Source organism: Amblyraja radiata, chromosome 21 (assembly GCF_010909765.2).
Source record: "Amblyraja radiata isolate CabotCenter1 chromosome 21, sAmbRad1.1.pri, whole genome shotgun sequence".
Classification (NCBI taxonomy): Eukaryota; Metazoa; Chordata; class Chondrichthyes; order Rajiformes; family Rajidae; genus Amblyraja; species Amblyraja radiata.
Window position 1 is genome coordinate 10,002,028 of NC_045976.1, and position 18,239 is coordinate 10,020,266.

General features: G+C 46.8%; 1 protein-coding gene across 1 annotated transcript in view; it reads right to left on the reverse strand.

Annotated features, from left to right (window-relative positions):
* Positions 1–1,793: 1,793 nt before the first annotated feature.
* The window catches only part of LOC116985089 (solute carrier organic anion transporter family member 1C1-like), a 47,039-nt gene continuing 30,593 nt past the window's right edge, over positions 1,794–18,239 (reverse strand). Inside the window, exons 10-15 of the mRNA XM_033039488.1 lie at positions 17,280–17,475; positions 13,520–13,685; positions 11,752–11,930; positions 7,326–7,390; positions 2,969–3,086; positions 1,794–2,089 (exon numbers count right to left, since the gene is read on the reverse strand). Coding sequence (XP_032895379.1) covers positions 1,864–2,089; positions 2,969–3,086; positions 7,326–7,390; positions 11,752–11,930; positions 13,520–13,685; positions 17,280–17,475 — 950 coding nt within the window. The 3' untranslated portion in view covers positions 1,794–1,863. The remainder of the gene's footprint in view (positions 2,090–2,968; positions 3,087–7,325; positions 7,391–11,751; positions 11,931–13,519; positions 13,686–17,279; positions 17,476–18,239) is intronic.

Genomic DNA, 18,239 nt, shown 5'->3' on the forward strand with positions numbered 1-18,239 from the left:
TTGCACCAAGTTCATCACGGTACAAAAGGGGCAGCCATTTTGACAGGAGCCACCTTAACGTGACTGACAGGGTGCAACCTGTTGACAACACATGGGAGGTCAAATGTAAGAGGAAAGTATACAGTTGATGGCAAGGCTTTTAACTGCATTGATGTACAGAGGGGCCTTGGGATCCAAGTGCAACTCAAGTAGATTAGTAGAGAGCATGTGCTATGCTTGCCTTCATCGAACGGGCCATTTAGTATAAGAGTCAGGAAGTCATGATGCGGCTTTATTAGATATTAGTAAAGGGCCTGTCCCACTGTACGAGGTAATTCAAGAGCTCTCCCGAGTTAAAAAAAAATAATCAAACTCATGGTAAGCACGTAGAATGTACGTAGCGGGTACGTCGGAGCTCGGGACGTCTCTTAGCGGCTCGTAACGCTAACGGCAGGTACTCGGGAACATGTTGAAAAATGTCCACGAGAGCCCGGAGTATCCACGAGCGGCTATTACCGTAAATCTCCGAGTTCGAATCAGGGGAAACTCGGGAGAACTCTTGAATTACCTCGTACAGTGGGACAGGCCCTTTAGGCCGCATTTGGAGCAATGCGTGCAGTTCTGATCGCCCCATTGCAGAAAGGATGTGGAGGCTTTGTAGAGGGTGCAGAGGAAGTTTACCAGAATGATGCCTGGATTAGATGGATAAGGAGAAGTTGGACAAACTTGGATTGTTTTCCCTGGAACATTGGAGGTTGAGGGGAGACCTGCCTATATAGGAGGATAAAACATTATGAGAGGGGTAGCTAGAGTAGACAGTCAGGATCTTTATTTCAGGGTAGGAATGTCAAAGACTAGAGGGCACAGCTTTAAGGTGGTAATGCTGGGCAAGTTTTTCTTCCACAGAGAGTAAAAACCCAGTACTAGGTTTGGTGGTGGAGGCAGATATGATGGTGGTGTTTAAGGTGCATTTGGATAAGCATATGGATATGCATGGAATGGTCCCTCCATATGGATCATATGCATTCGGAGATGAATTTAATCTTGTTTGGTACGGACATTGTGGGCCGAAGGGCCTGCTCCTGTACTGCACTGTTCTACATTTTATATTCACCTGAGATCAGGCATTTCATAGTAATTGAATCATCGAGTCATACAGCATGGAAACAAGCCCTTCGGCCAAACTTGTTAAGCCGACCAACATGTCCCAGCTACACTAGTCCCACCTGTCTGCATTTGGCTCATATCCCTCTAAACCTTTCCTATTCATATACCTGTCCAAATGCCTTTCAAATGCTGTTATAGTACCTGCCTTAACTAACTGACCTGACAGCTCATTCCATAAACCCACCACCCTCCGTGTGAAAAAGTTGCCTTTCAGGTTCATATTAAATCTTTCCCCGCCCACCTCAAACCTAGTCTGATTCTTGATTCCCCTACTCATCTGCGGATAAGTATAAATTTCTGCTCACATTTACAACAATTCCTCTCAGAAAAAAATTTCCCGCAAAAAAAATCTCCTCCAAATATCCTACTTGTCACGGACAGCTTCACTGCCTGCCACATTTTTTATTTAAAATATGATTGATCTGTACGGGTGTCAGGGGTTATGGGGAGAAGGCAGTAGAATGGGGATAGGAGCGAGAGATAGATCAGCCATGATTGAATGGCAGAGTAGACTTGGTGGGCCAAATGGCCTAATTCTGCTCCTATCACTTATGAAGAGTTATCGAGATATTCCATATAATTCTTGGAGTCTTAAAACATAAATTATTTAAATTTTACAATTAGCAAAAATAAGGCCCGAATAAACATTTGCCTTGTAAAATGTTTCACTTGAAAACTACTCAGAATTTTGGTTTTACACACTTGGGATTTATTATTTCAGACATGAGATTCGCTCTCTAGGTGATTGGTCTTTACTTTGGTTGTAATGTCTCCATTCTCAGGCCCACAGTCCTTGTCCTGCATGGGTACAACATCATTGTCACCTTTGGGTGCTGCATGCTTGTCTTTGGCTCGAAGTTGTCTCTGTAGTAACACCGCGATGTGAATGAACACAATTATGCCCAAGCCACGTAAACCTGCCTGTAATCCCAGGAAGATGTGCCTGTAGGATAGGACGTGTAAAACATTAATACCCAAGCAAACAAGCTACAGTTAGAGTCATAGATCGGCCCTCTGTAAATTACCCCTAGTGTGGAGGGATTAACGGGACATTAACGGGACAGAGGTGGAACGTGTTTCCAGCTTCAGGTTCCTGGGGGTCAACATCTCCGATGACCTCTCTTGGACCCACAATACCTCAACTCTGGTCAAGAAGGCTCACCAGCGTCTCTTCTTCCTGAGGAGACTGAAGAAGGTCCATCTGTCTCCCCAGATTCTGGTGAACTTCTACCGCTGCACCATCGAGAGCATCCTTACCAACTGTATCACAGTATGGTATGGCAACTGCTCTGTCACCGACCGGAAAGCACTGTAGTGGGTGGTGAAAATTGCCCAACGCATCACCGGTTCCTCACTCCCCTCCATTGAGTCTGTCCAAAGCAAGCGTTGTCTGCGAAGGGTGCTCAGCATCGCCAAGGACTGCTCTCACCCCAACCATGGACTGTTTACCTTCCTACCATCCGGGAGGCGCTACAGGTCTCTCCGTTGCCGGACCAGGTCCAGGAACAGCTTCTTCCCTGCGGCTGTCACACTACTCAACAACGTACCAGGAAAACACTATGACTGTATGCATGTAAATAGATGTATTTATTGTCATATTCTATGTCGCTCTTTCAGGGAGATGCTAACTGCATTTCGTTGTCTCTGTACTGTACACTGACAATGACAATTAAAGTTGCATCTGAATCTGAATCTGAATCTGAGTGGATGAGAAAGTGGGATAACATAGGGCTAGTATTAACGAGGGATCGATGGTCGGCGTGGACTAGGTGGGCCGAAGAGCCTGTTTCCTTGCTCTGAACTTAAACCAAAAACATCTTACCTGAAAGCATTAGAGTCGTAAATCCTGCATGCTCCTTGTCCTCCACATCTCTTTGCCCCCCACTTAAGGCAGGTTTGATCTATGAGAGCCCCAAAATAAATAGGAGCAGGAATTCCAGCTGGAACAGCAAAACATTATTAATATGATTTTTCAATTTCAAATTTAAACTTTATTCAGAATAAAAAGTACTGGATATTCAAAACAAAAACTTGTGGATTTAATTGTGCCCTACTCAGTAGTGTTCGCACCTACCTAATAAAACTCCCTTGCCCTGGGGTAATAATCCTTCCCTTGTTTGTCTACACCAGACTCTTCCCCTCAATGTCCAGCAGTGGAAGGACCCTAGACTGTGGTCCTCCCCCACAGAGCCTTGGCGTTGGCTGCACCGAGCTTCAGTGCAGTGTGCCCTCAGCACGTCCTCCTGCAGTCTGGAGCAGGCCAGTCGGCAACATTCCCTGATGGACATCTCACTCTATGGAAGACCAACAATGTTCGGGCAGGCCAAAGACTGTTGATGGTCTTCCTGCAGCACTCATCCGTGCTGGAAGGTGGCACAGTGGCTGCCTCACAGCGCCAGAGACCCGGGTTCCATCCTGACCTTGGGTGCTGTCTGTGTGTGGAGTTTGCACGTTCTCCCTGTGACCATGTGGGTTTCCTCCCATATTCCAAAAGCAAGCAGGTTTGGATTCTGTAAAATTGCCTCTGGTGTGTAGGGACCAGATGAGAAAGTGGGACAACATCGAACTGGTGTGAACAGGTGATCTCGCCGACTTCTACAGAAGTGTCGTTGAATGCATTTTATGGGGATGCATCACAGCTTGGTTTGGGAACAGCTACATCCAAGACCGCAAGAAATTGCTGCGAATTGTGAACGCAGCCCAGACCATCACACAAACCAACCTCCCTTCCATTCTTTAAGAAGGAACTGCAGATGCTGGAAAATCGAAGGGTAGGCAAAAATGTTGGAGAAACTCAGCGGGTGAGGCAGCATCTATGGAGCGAAGGAAATAGGCAATGTTTCGGGTCGAGACCCTTCTTCAGACTGATGTGAGGGGGGGGGGGGGGGAGGAAGAAAGGAGAGGTGGAGCCAGAGGGCTGAGGGAGAGCTGAGAGGGGGAGGAGAAAGTAAGGACTACCTGAAAATAGTAATCAGATAGTCCTTCTATCTTCTTCCCACCTTGCTTCCTGTAAAGACTCCATCCCCTACTCCCAATTCCTCCGTCTACGCAGTATCTGCAGACAGGATGAGGTGTTCCGCACCAGGGCATCGATGAGGCTCTCACCAGGGTCTCTTCTATACCCCATGTCTCTGCTCTCACTCCCCATCCCCCCACTCGTAACAAGGGCAGAGTCCTCCTTGTCCTCACCTTCCATCCTACCAGCCGCCACATAAAACAAATAATCCTCCGGCATTTTCGCCACCGCCAACATGATCCCACCACTTGCCACATCTTCCCATCTCTTCCCCTGTCTGCTTTCCGCAGAGACCTCTCCCTCCGTAACTCAATTCGTCCCTTCCCACCCGAACCACCCCCTCTCTGGGCACTTTCTCTTGCAACCGCAAGAAATGCTACACTTGTCGCTTTACCTCCCCCCCTCGACTCCATTCAAGGACCCAAGCAGTCTTTCCAGGTGAGGCAGAGGTTCACCTGCACCTCCTCCAAACTCATCTATTGCATCCGCTGCTCTAGATGTCAGCTGCTCTACATCGGTGAGACCAAGCGTAGGCTTGGCGATCGCTTCGCCCAACACCTCCGCTCAGTTCGCAATAACAAACCCGATCTCCCGGTGGCTCAGCACTTCAACTCCCCCTCCCATTCCGAATCCGACCTTTCTGTCCTGGGCCTCCTCCATGGCCAGAGTGAGGACCACCGTAAATTGGAGGAGCTGCACCTCATATTTCGCTTGGGCAGTTTGTTTCCCAGCGGTATGAACATTCACTTCTCTAATTTCAGGTAGTCCTTACTTTCGCCTCCCCCTCTCAGCTATCCCTCAGCCCTCTGGCTCCACCTCTTCCTTTCTTCGTCCCATCCCCCCCACCCTCACATCAGTCTGAAGAAATGTTTCGACCCAAAATGTTGTCTATTTCCTTCGCTCCATAGATGCTGCCTCACCCGCTGAGTTTCTTCAGCATTTTTGTCTACCTCCCTTCCATTGTCACCATTTATATCTCACGCTGCCTCGGCAAGACCAGCAGCATAATCAATGATCTAACATTTTGGTGACTCTCAGACTATCTTTGATTGGACTTTGCTGGCTTTACCTTGCACTAAACGTTATTCCCTTAACATGTATCTTTACACTGTAAATGGCTTGATTGTAATCATGTATTGTATTTCTGCTGACTGGTTAGCACGCAACAAAAGCTTTTCACTGTACCTCGGTACACGTGACATAAACTAAATTAATTGATGGTCAGCGTGGACTCGTTGGGCTAAAGGGCCTGTTTCCTTGCTGTGTCTCTAAACTCTAAACTTGAAGTCCATCTTAGAGTGTGTCACAAGTTCACAAGTGATAGTAGAATTAGGCCAGTTGGCCCATTGAGTCTACTCCGCCATGCAATCATGGCTGTCTCTTAATCCCATTTCCATGCCTTCTCCCCATAACCCTTGTCACCCACTCTAATCAAGAATTTGTCTATCTCTGCCTTAAAAATATCCACTGACTTGGCCTCCACAGGCCTCTGTGGCAATGAGTTCCACAATTAACTAGCTTCTGACTATAGAAGTTCCTCCTCACCTCCGTTCTAAAAGAGTGCCCTCTAACTCTGTGGCAATGACCTCTGGTCTTAGACTCCCATCAGTGGAAACATCCTTTCCACATCCACTCTATCTATGCCTTTCATTATTCTGTAAGTTTCAATGAGGTCTCTCCTCAACCTTCTAAACTCCAGCGAGTAGAGGCCAAGTACTGGCAAGCGCTCATCATATGCTAACCCACTCATTCCTGGGATCATTCTTGTAAACCTCCTTTGGACCCTCTGCAGAGGCAGCAAATTCTTCCTCAGATATGGGGCCCAAATTTGCTCACAGCACTGGCCATAAGGACACCCCATAAATCAGGGAGTCCTGCGTTACGGAGCTGTTCTGGATGAACCGTGATGGAGACCTTTGTCCCCGTTGTAGATCCACACTTTGCAAAGAGGTGGACAACAGTCTCCTCTCAACAGTAGACGTCCCGAGGGCAGCGTGCACACTCACCCAAGCTACAACCATTTCCACAATGATGTTAAATTGCATCAATCATTATCCCTCCACTACATTGGGTCGATGTTATGTTTAGAAGCACATTTAAAATATATTAAGCGAGAGATGCCGGAGGCAGGAAAATGTTTTTTACATGGCTCATTTGTATTTACCTAACGGAATATCTTGCGTTTAACCATAATTGTTTAGCACAACAAGAGAAATACAGACAGTGAGCCGTGTAAGATCCTCTCCATCGACCTTGTCAAATACAGCCACGTACTTCCTCACAGATTACCTTGTTAAGAAATAATGATAGCTGTGCTCCGGGGCATTCTAGTTTAATTTACAGATACAAGGCGAAAACAGGCCCTTCGGCTCACCGAGTCCACCCGACCAACGATCCCCGCACACTAACACTATGCTACATACAATAGGGACAATTTACAATTTTACCGAAGCCAATTAGCCTACAAACCTATATCTGTTTGGAGTGTGGGTGGAAACCAGAGCACCCGGAGAAAACCCACGCAGGTCACGTGGAGAACACACAAACGCGGTACAGACAGCACCCGTAGTCAGGATCAAATCTGGGTCTCTGGCACTGTAAGATAGCAACTCTACCTGCTGCGCCACTGTTCCTCCCTTCTTGATCTTGATCTGTAAGAGGGGACAGGGATGGATGCAAGCTTCACACAGAGGGTGGTGGGTACATGGAACAAGCTGCCAGAGGAGGTAGTTGAGGCAGGCACCGTAACAAAATTTTAAAGATACTTGGACAGGTACATGGATGGGAAAGGGATTATAGGCCTTAAGCAGGCAGGTGGGGCTAATGTAGATGGGGCAATTGGTCAGCATGGGCATGTCGGGCCAAAGGGCCTGTTTCCCTGCTGTATGACTCCTTCTCTTTCTATCTCATTTAAACTTTGCCCCATTCACCTAAACCTGTCAAAAATATTTAAGATTGCTTGGAGGTCTTTGACAACTGGCTGGCATTGAAAGATTATCAGCTGAGAGTGGAGACTCGAGATATAGTGCCTGAGATCTTCTAACCACTTGGTTTATCAGTTCCATTGGCCATTTACCATATTAACCATTCTGCTCCTGCCCTGTTGTTGAAAAAATTGGAAATATATGTATATATATCAAGAAAGTAAAGTAAAGTGACTCACCGAGTGTTCTTACTATCAAGGTTTGTATACCTATTGCCAACGACTTCAGTTCCGGCTCATTGCACCTAATAATGAAAAAATACATTGCTGTCAACATCAAGAAAATGAACGGACACAGAGCAAGTGCGTGCTACCTTGGTGACCAACATTTTATAAGGTCATAAGTGGTAGGAGTCGAATTAGGCCATTCGACCCATTAAGTCTACTCCACCATTCAATCATGGCTGATCGATCTCTCCCTCATAACCCCATTTTCCTGCCTTCTCCCCATAACATCTGATGAAGAATCTATCCACCTCTGCCTTAAGAATATCCATTGACTTGGTCTCCACAGCCATCTGTGGCAAAGAATTCCACAGATTCACCACCCTCTGACTAAATACATTTCTCCTCATCTCCTTGATGAATTAAAAAAATGTTCTTTAATTCTGAGGTTATAACCTCTAGTCTTAGACTCTCCTATTAGTGGAAACATCCTTTCCACATCCACTCTATCCAAGCATTTCACTATTCTGAATGTTTCAATGAAGTCCCCCCTCATTCTTCTAAACTCCAGCGAGTACAGACCCAGTGCCAACAAACGCTCATCATAGGTTAACCAACTAATTCCTGGGATCATTCTTGTAAACCTCCTCTGGATCCTCTCCTCAGATATGGTGCCCAAAACTGATCATAATGTCACCTTACCAGCGTCTTATAGAGCCTCAACATTACATCCCCGTTTTTGTATACAAGCCCTCTTGAAATAAATGCTATCATTGAGTTTGCTTCCTTTACTACCAATCCTGCACCAGCACTCCCAAGTCCCTTTGCACCTCTGATTTCTGGATTCTCGCCCCATTAAGAAAATAGTCTATTAGTTCCTACTACTGTACCAAAAATGGAGTCATGCATTTTTGCTACACTTTGCTACACTGTATTTGCCACACTATATTCCATCTGCCACTTGCTACACTATATTCCATCTGCCACTTCTCTGCCCACTCTCCAAACCTGTCCAAGTTCTTCTGCAGAGTCCTTGTTTTCTCTACACTACCTGCCCCTCCATCTATTTTCGTATCATCTGCAAACTTTCCCACAGAGCCTTTAATCTCCTCGTCCAAGTCAGTGGTCCCCCCCTCATTCTTCAATACTCTTGATCCTTTTCCTTTCAGGCAGCTGGGCAGAAATGGATATCGCAGCATCACCCACACTCACATATTTTAATAAACTTACATTCTGGTTAATCCAGAGGAGGAACATACTACCTCAGCGACCAACCGCACCTTTTCAGCGACATACATTTTGTGAAGCAGGGCAGAAGTGGAGGGTTGGATTATAGGAACATTATTCATATTCAGATATTAGTTAACTCAGAGAAAATATTGGTCAGTATCCAATCGACTTAAAAATTTACATACAATTGTCTGGAAACGGGAAAGTTCAAACATTCTCCACTTCTGAAAAATATATCCTACAATCTATAAGCTAAACTTTACATTCAGGCTAGATTTTCTTGTCTATCTGACAGGCAAACCATTTACAAGAACACAAGGAGCTGGTTAAGGAGAAAGCCTCTACTAGAGAGCGGTCCTGAGCTACCATCTACCTCTTTGGAGAACCTCGGACTATCTTTAATCAGACTTTACTGCACTAAACGTTATTCACTTCATCCTGTATCTGTACACTGTGGACGCCTCGATTGCAATTATTTATAGTATTTCCACTTACTGGATAGCACGCTACTAAATGCTTTTCACTGTTTTTCGGTCCACGTCACAACAAACTGAACTAAAGTAGAAATCTTGAGCAAAGCACAAAGTTCTGGAGGAACTCAGCGGGTCAGATAGCATCTATTTCCCCAGGGGGGAAGTGTCAAATATTAGAGGGCCTAGTTCAAGTTCAAGTTCAAGTGAGTTTATTGTCATGTGTCCCTGTATAGGACAATGAAATTCTTCTATATGGAGGGATCAGCTACAATGTTGTAAGAAAAAACTGCAGATGCTGGTTTACACCCTGGATAGACACAAAGTGCTGGTGTTACTCAGCAGGTTTGGCAGCATCTCTGGAGAAAAGGAATAGGTGACGTTTCGGGCTACTCCAACATTTTGTGTCTTAGGACAGACTTCGATTGTTTTCTCTGGAGCATCATAGATTCAGGGGAGACATATAAAGTTAGGAGAAGCATAGATAAGGTAGAGAGTCCGAATATTTATTTTCTCCAGGGTGGAAATGTCAAAGACTGGAGGGCGTAGCTTTAAGGTTAGAGGGGCAAAGTTTAAAGGAGATGTGTGGGCTTATTTTATACACAGAGGGTAGTGGGTGCCTGGAATGTGCTGCCAGGGGTGCTGGTGGAGGCAGATACAATAGTGGTGTTTAAGAGACTTTTAGATAGGCACATGGATATGCAGGGAATAGGGGGATTGGATCAAGTGCAGGCAGAGGGGACTAGTTTATCTAGGCATCACTTATAGCACAGACATTGAGGGCCAAAGGGCCTGTTCCTATATAGTATTGTTGTACGATCTATTACAAAAAGGTGAATGACATGAAAAGGTAACAGTGTTTATTTCCACAGACTGGATGATTATTTTCAGGTTCCCAGTACCCCAGAATTGTGCTTAAGCAATTAATGTCTTTGCACTTCAGTAAGTTCAACAAAGTATCCAACATAACTGGGGCATATGATAGACACGAGGAACTGCAGGTGCTGGAATATTGAGCAAAAAGCACAAAGTGCTGGAGCAACTCAGCGGGTCAGGCAGCATCTGTGAAAAACATGGATAGGCGACGTTTCGAGTCGGGACACCTTCTTCAGTCCTGATCTGAAACGTCACCTATCCATGTACTCCAGAGATGTTGCCTGAACTGCTGAGTTACTCCAGTGCTTTGTGTCTTATTATAGATTGGATAGTTATGGCCCTGTCCCACGGTACGAGTTCATTCCAGGAGCACTCCCGAGTTTAAAAAAAATCAAACTCGTGGTAAGCACGGAGAATGAACGTAGCGGGTATGTCGGAGCTCGGGGACGTCTCTTAGCGGCTCGTAACGCTAACGGCAGGTATTCGGGAAGTCTCACTAACGGCAGGTAAGCACGGGAAGACTCGTGAAGATTTTTCAACATGATGAAAAATGTCCACGAGAGCCCCGAGTACCGACGAGCGGCCATTACCGTAAACCTCCGAGTTCAAATCAGGGCAAACTTGGGAGAGCTCTTGGAATGAACTCGTACTGTGGGACAGGCCCATTAGCATGAACAATTTCTCTTCAACAAAGAATCCAGTGGAGACTGTAAAAAAACGGGGCATATAAAACATTGTTACCGTCATTTTGCCATTGACAGCGAATTACAGTAACACTTTTGGTTGTGGGCTCCACCTTTCATTGGTCATCGGTGCTGGCTCTAAAGGGGCTGTCCCACTTGTGTGACCGAACTGGCGAGTTTAGAAGAGTTTGAAAAATGTCACATTGAAGACCTCCTTCGACTATGTAGAAGACCTCCTTTGACCTCCTTCGACTATGTTGAAGATCAGCTTCGACTAGCTACGACTAGTTACGATTAACTTTGGGAAAATTGGACACCGAATAGTGGAGAGTGAAGACGACCTCCTTCGATCTCCTTCGACCTCCCTTCGACTATGATGAAGCCGATCTACAACTACCTTCGGCTTTGTTGAAAAATACGCCGCGACCTATCTGAGGCCTTGAGTACATGGGGACTACTCTCGAGCATGAAGGAGAGTTACAACGTCCTCCGAGGACCTTGTGTCGACCATGCTGCGAGTATGAGTCGAGGGCAAACTCGCCACAACTCGCGGATTAGGTTGCCCAAGTGGGACAGCCCCTTAATTTGTTCTGAATCTTTTCATACCTCTAGTTTCCCTCTCCCCTGACTCTCAGTCCGAAGAAGGGTCTCAACCTGAAACGCCACCCATTCCTTTTCTCCAGAGATGCTGCCTGACCCACTGTGCTACTCCAGCATATTGTGTCTAGTAACAGTGATATTTTAATCTGCAGGGCAACCTCACATCCGTTATAATCACAGGCTAAGATATAATTAGTTTAGTTTAGTTTAGAGATACAGTGCGGAAACAGGCCCTTCGGCAAACCGAGCCTGTGCCAACCAGCGATCCCCGCACACTAACACTCCTACACACACCAGGGATATTTGTACCAAGCCAATTTTATATTTATACCAAGCCCATAAGCCTACAAACCTGTACATCTTCAGAGTGTGGGAGGAAACCGGAGCACCTGGAGAAAACCACGCAGGTTAAGAGGAGAATGTGCAAACTCCGTACAGACAGCACCCGTAGTCGTGTTCGAACCCGAGTCTCTGGCGCTATGAGGCAGGAACTCTACCGCTGCGCCACAGTGCCGCTGTCAGTTGTCATCAGAATGTGAAGCAGGGGGCAAGACTCCCAAGTTAAAAGCGGATCGTCGTTACCTGAGTAAGATCATGAAGCCGGGGACAGCTCCGAAGGAGTAGCTGAATGCACTCAATGCCGTCACTGCCAGGTAGTAAGGGAATATTAGTTCACAGTCTTCTGCTTTGGCGCACTGCCCCAGAAGCGCGGAGGAATTTGTGGATATCAGAGCAGATATGCAGCTGCAGTTGTGGAACTCCTGAACAGAAAAGAAACAGCCAAAGTCATGGATAGGAGTCATAGAAACATAGAAACATACAAAATAGGTGCAGGAGTAGGCCATTCGGCCCTTCGAGCCTGCACCGCCATTCAATATGATCATGGTTGATCATCCAACTCAGTATCCTGTACCTGCCTTCTCTCCATACCCCCTGATCCCTTTAGCCACAAGGGCCGCATCTAATTCCCTCTTAAATATAGCCAATGAACTGGCCTCAACTACCTTCTGTGGCAGAGAATTCCAGAGATTCACCACTCTCTGTGTGAAAAATGTTTTTCTCATCTCGGTCCTAAAAGATTTCCCCCCTTATCCTTAAACTGTGACCCCTTGTTCTGGACTTCCCCAACATCGGGAACAATCTTCCTGCATCTAGCCTGTCCAACCCCTTAAGAATTTTGTAAGTTTCTATAAGATCCCCCCTCAATCTTCTAAATTCTAGCTTTATTCCCAAGGTGGATGTAACATTCCCCACCATGCCTTGGAACCGAGATGCAAGTGAGAGGGATGCGGGAATGGATTCTTCTCTACGCTGTAAGTTCCAGTTATTCCATGGCAAATTGCAGCGAATTGTGGATCACAGACCAGACTCCCCACCATGGACTCAATGATGCTTTAGTCATTGGCACTTATTGTCACATACACCAACGTAGGTATAATTATTAAATGCTTTGTTTTGAGTACAGCCCAATAAAATCATACAGCAGACCTCACCTGGGCTAGAGTCGCCATATATAAGTTTATGACAAAAGTTAATCGAAGAGTTTTATCTTCTCATAGTGGTGAACCGGGCCTACAGTCGACATGGTCACAGCCCCCCCCCCCCCCCACACTCTTGGTGGGTCCCTGTCGTGTAGCTCTTGGCAGCGCGGGTTCCTCTACACTGCTTTCGGTAAAGCAACCAACATGATCGAAGGTAGGCAAAAATGCTGGAGAAACTTGGCGGGTGAGGCAGCATCTATGGAGTGAAGGAAATAGGCAACGTTTCGGGACGAAACGTTGCCTATTTCCTTCGCTCCATAGATGCTGCCTCACCCGCCGAGTTTCTCCAGCATTTTTGTCTACCTTCGATTTTTCCAGCAACTGCAGTTCCTTCTTAAACAACGTGATCAAAGTCTTGTCCCACCCCGGTCCTAGCCACTCCCATCCGCACAAGGTACAGGAGCTTGAAAGGCGCGCACCACCAGACTTGGGGAACAGCTCCTTCCCCTCTGTTGTCAGGCTTCTGAACGGCCCTTCTTTAAGCCGGGGTACTGTCCGATTCACCTCTACCCCATTGTGGACGTTGGACTTTGTCTCTGGGACAGATGCGCTACAATGCTGAGAACTGTGGGGCTGTAAGGTGGCCACTCGTCCTCTGCACCACCGTGACGCACTGCGGAGGGCCCTGCCACAGTGCGGAGGAAGTTGGAGGAACGTGGGGCGAGGGTACTTCACTGTAATTAGAACAAGTCACCCACAGGAAGAGTGACGATTAACACACCTGGTATCCCAAATGGCCTGTTTTGTGACTGCTCTCTATTTCCAGAGATGGGGCCGTTAGTGGCAACGGGAAAGGGGAAAGCTCTTACCGTATTTTTCCCGACTCCAGAAGACGTCTTGCATCCAGCGAGACAAGGTGAAACGTACGTGACGCCGCTATCGGCACATACGGGCTCCCACTGCGACCCGGAGCAGGAGCATCTGTTGTTGCAGCCATGGTACAGACCGCTCCCTTCAAAGGAGATCTGGGGGTTGCTAGGAAACAATGCAATTGGAGTTAGGGTCATAGAGTCAAACAGTGGAAACAAGCCCTTCAGCACCAACTTGCCCACACCGACTAACATGCCCAATCTACACCAGTCCCACCTGCCTGCATTTGGCCCATATCCTTCTAAACCTGTCCTATCCATGTACCTGTCTTCATGTTTCTCAAACATTGCAATAGTACCTGCCTCAACTACCTCCTGCTCGTTTCACACACCCACTCCCCTCAGCTTCCCCTTAAATCTTTTCCTCTTCACCTTAAACCTATGTCCTCTGGTTCTCGATTCTTCTACTCTGGGCAAAAGACTCTGTGTATCTACCATGATCTATTCCTCTCGTGATTTTGTACACATCGAAAAGATCATCTCTCATCCTCCTGCGCTCCAAGGAATGGAGTCATAGACTGGTCAACCTTTCCCTGTAGCTCAGGCCCTCGAGTGCTGGCAACATCCTCAAGAATCTTCTCTGCACCCTTTCCAGCTTGACGACATCCTTCCTATAACATGGTGACCAAAATTGAACACAACGTGGCCTCACGGATGTCCTATAGAACTGTTACATTGTGCGCAGTTTTGGTCCCCTAATTTGAGGAAGAATATTCTTGCTATTGAGGGAGTGCAGCGTAGGTTTACAAGGTTAATTCCCGGGATGGCGGGACTGTCATATACTGAGAGAATGGAGCGGTTGGGCTTGTACACAGTTTAGAAGGATGAGAGGGTATCTTATTGAAATATATAAGATTATTAAGGGTTTGGACACGCCAAAGGCAGGAAACATGTTCCCGATGTTGGGGGAGTCCAGAACCAGGGGCCACAGTTTAAGAATAAGGGGTGAGCCATTTAGAATGGAGACGAGGAAACACTTTTTCTCACAGAGAGTTGTGAGTCTGTGGAATTCTCAGCGGTGGAGGCCGGTTCTCTGGATACTTTCAAGAGAGAGCTAGATAGGGCTCTTAAAGATAGCGGAGTCAGGGGATATGGGGAGAAGGCGGAAACGGGGCACTGATTGGGGATGATCAGCCATGATCACATTGAATGTCGGTGCTGGCTCGAAGGGCCAAATGGCCTACTCCTGCACCTATTGTCTATTGTTATGAGCTCCCAACTTCTATACTCATTGAATCAAACAGGAATCTTCGAAAGAGTGATTTTGAGCGTCCTGATCACTCTGTTCTTTCTCCATCCTCTGTATCAGGTTTGTAGGATGTGGAGGCTTTGCAAAGGGTGCAGAAGAGGTTTACCAGAATGCTGACTGGATTAGGGAGGTATTAGCTACAGACAGGACAGGCTTGGATTCTTTTCTCTGGAGCATCGGAGGTTGAGGGGAGACCTGATAGAAGTATATAAAATTATGAGAGGCATAGATAGGGTAGATAGTCAGAAACTAAGGTAGAAATGCCAAAGACTAGAGGGCGTAGCTCGAAGGTGAGAGTGGTACAGTTTAAAGGACATGTAGGGGGAAAATTGTGTGTTACACAGGGTGTGTGAGTGTTTGGATTGCCCTGCCAGGGATAGTGGTGGAGGCAGGTATGATAGTGGAATTTAAGAGGCTTTTACATCAACATATGGATATTCAAGTAGGCAGAGGAGATCGGTTTAGCATGGACTTTGTGGGCCGAAGGGCCTGTTCCTGTCCGTTACTTTTCTATGTACTATGTAAGACATGCCAAGAGTTTTACAAATTTTGTTCACTCTTTACACTGCTTTGATGTTAAGTCCCTCCATTATAATGAGGATCATTTTTCAACTTGGGAAATTTCCTCTGGTTATCTTCGTGAAGGAATGATGCAAGAGGCAGATGCCTTATTCATCGCTTGGCAAACGCAAGGGATACAAACTACTGGGTCGGCACACAAAACAGGAGGACTAATTCTTCAGCAAACATTTATTTTGTTCTAGACTATCAAACAATAGATGTACCCGTGGAAAATATACTGGCGGGTTGCATCACAGCTTGGTTTGGGAACAGTTCTGCCTCAGACTGCGGGGAGTTGTGGATGTAGCCCAGTCCATCGCACAGGCCAGACTCCCCATCATCGACTCCATCTACACTTCACACTGCCTCGGGACAGCAGCCAACACCCCAGTCGTTCCTCTTCTCCCTGCTCCTGTCCGGCATCAGGTAAAGAAGCTTGAAAGCGCGCACCACCAGACTCAGGAACAGCTTCTTCCCCTCTGTTATCGAGCTTCTGAATGGTCCTAAAAGCTAAGGACTGTCCAATTCACCTCGACCCCATTGCGGACATTGGACTTTGTCTCTGGAACTGATGCACTGCAGTGCTGCGAACTGTATTCTGCACTCTGATTTTTCCTTTAGCTCTATCTATTGTATGAGTTTTATGATTATGTTTAGTTATAGAATTATCTGATTTGATTGCATAGAACGCAAAACAAAGGTTTTCACTCTACCTTAGTACATGTGACAATATTGAACCCAAAAAGATCATCCACACATTTATCTCCTCCCGCCTAGATTACTGCAACTCTCTTTACACTGGCATCAGCCAATCTTCCCTGTCCCGCCTGCAACTGGTCTAAAACACCGCAGCGAGACTCCCGACGGGCACCCGAAAAAGAGACCACATCACCCCGATCCTGGCCTCTCTCCACTGGCTCCCTGTGCGGTTCCGTATACATTTCAAGACCCTCCTCTATGTCTACAAAGCCCTCAATGGGTTTTGCCCCCTCCTACATTAAAAGTCTTCTCACCCACCACTCCACCTCCAGGTCCCTCAGATCGGCCGACTTGGGGCTGCTGAATATCCCGCGGTCTAGGCATGAGCTTAGGGGCGACCACGCCTTTGCGGTTGCAGCTCCTAGACTGTGGAACAGCATCCCCCTTCCCATCAGAACTGTCCCCTCCATCGACTCCTTTAAGTCAAGACTAAAAACTTATCTATACTCCCAAGCCTTTCCTGACGTCCACTGAGCGAGGGCTATATATATATATGTATGTAGTTTGTTTATACTATTTTTATAACAAATGTAAAGCACTTTGGCCAACGAGAGTTGTTTTTTAAATGTGCTATATAAATAAATGTGACTTGACTTGACTTGATAAACCTATACCTACAATGCTGAGAACTATATGCTGCACTCTGTAACTTCCCCTTTGCTTTACCTCTTGTTCTGGAGTTAGGCTTGATTGTATTTTGTATGGTATTATGCAGAGCAAGAATTGTCTGATCTGTTTGGATTGCATGCAAAACAAAGAGTTAAATTTGGAGATAGGGTGTGGAGGCAGCCCCTTCAGCCCACGCCGAACAGCGATTACCCGTTCACTAGTTCCATCCTACACACTAGGGTCAATTTCCAGAAGCCAATTAACTTATAAACCTGCACGTCTTTGCTCGTAGGGAGAAAACCAGAGCACCCGGAGAAAACCCACGAGGTCTCGGGGAGAACATGCAAACTCCACACACAGACAAGCACCCGTGGACAGGATCGAACCCGGGTCTCTGGCGCTGTGATGTGGCAACTCTACCGCCGGACCAGCGTGCCGCCCTTTTCACTGTACCTGGGGAACATGTGACAGTAATAAGCCTAAACCTAAATCTGTAAGCGCTGCCAGTAATCGATGACTCACCCCTCGTAAGAGACAGTTAGGCCGGCCACACGGGAATTATCGCAGCCCATTCCAAAGTAGGAGAGAGACAGCAGCCAACCCAGGAACGTGCAACTTACAGAGAATTTTGCTGCCTGAACAACATTCAGCTTGAACTTCTTCATCACCAAACCACCTAAGAAAATTCCAAGGCACACGGCGGGAATGTTTATGACCCCTGCGAGAACAAATGGGAATGAATTATACAAACTGCATCAGATGACATGACTAGGGTTTAGAGATGGGGGCGGCATGGTGGCGCAGCGGTAGAGTTACAGCTCAGGAGATCCGGCTTCAATAATGACTACGGGTGCCGCCTGCATGGAGTTTGTACGTTCTCCCTGTGACTGAGTGGGTTTTCTTCAGGTGCTCCAGTTTCCTCACAGGTTTGTAGATTAATTGGCTTTGGCAAAATTGTAAATTTTCACCAATGTGTGTAGGATAGTGCTAATGTACTGGGTGGTCGTTGGTCAGCGCGGACCACGTGGACTGAAGGGCCTATTTCCGCACTGTATCTCCAATGTCTAAAGTCTAAAGATACAGCATGAAAACAGATCTTTCGGCCCACCGAGTCCGCACCGACCACTGATCACCCGCTCACACTAGTTCTACCTTATCCCACTTTCCCATCCACTCCCTACACACTAGGGGCAATGTACAGGGGCCAATTAACCGACAAACCCACACGTCTTTGGAATGCGGGAGGAAACCAGAGCACATGGAGGAAACCCCTTGTAGTTACAGCGAGATCGTGCAAACTCCACACAGACAGCACCCGAGGTCAGGATCGAACCCTGGTCTCTGGCAGCAGCTCTACCAGATGCGCCACCGTAGTTATAGAAGTTGGGGATGTTATGTTACAGTTGTACAACAAGTTGGTGAGGTAGAACTTGCAGTATTGCTGAGGGACCGAGGAGTACAGGTACCCCCTGTGAACGCTTA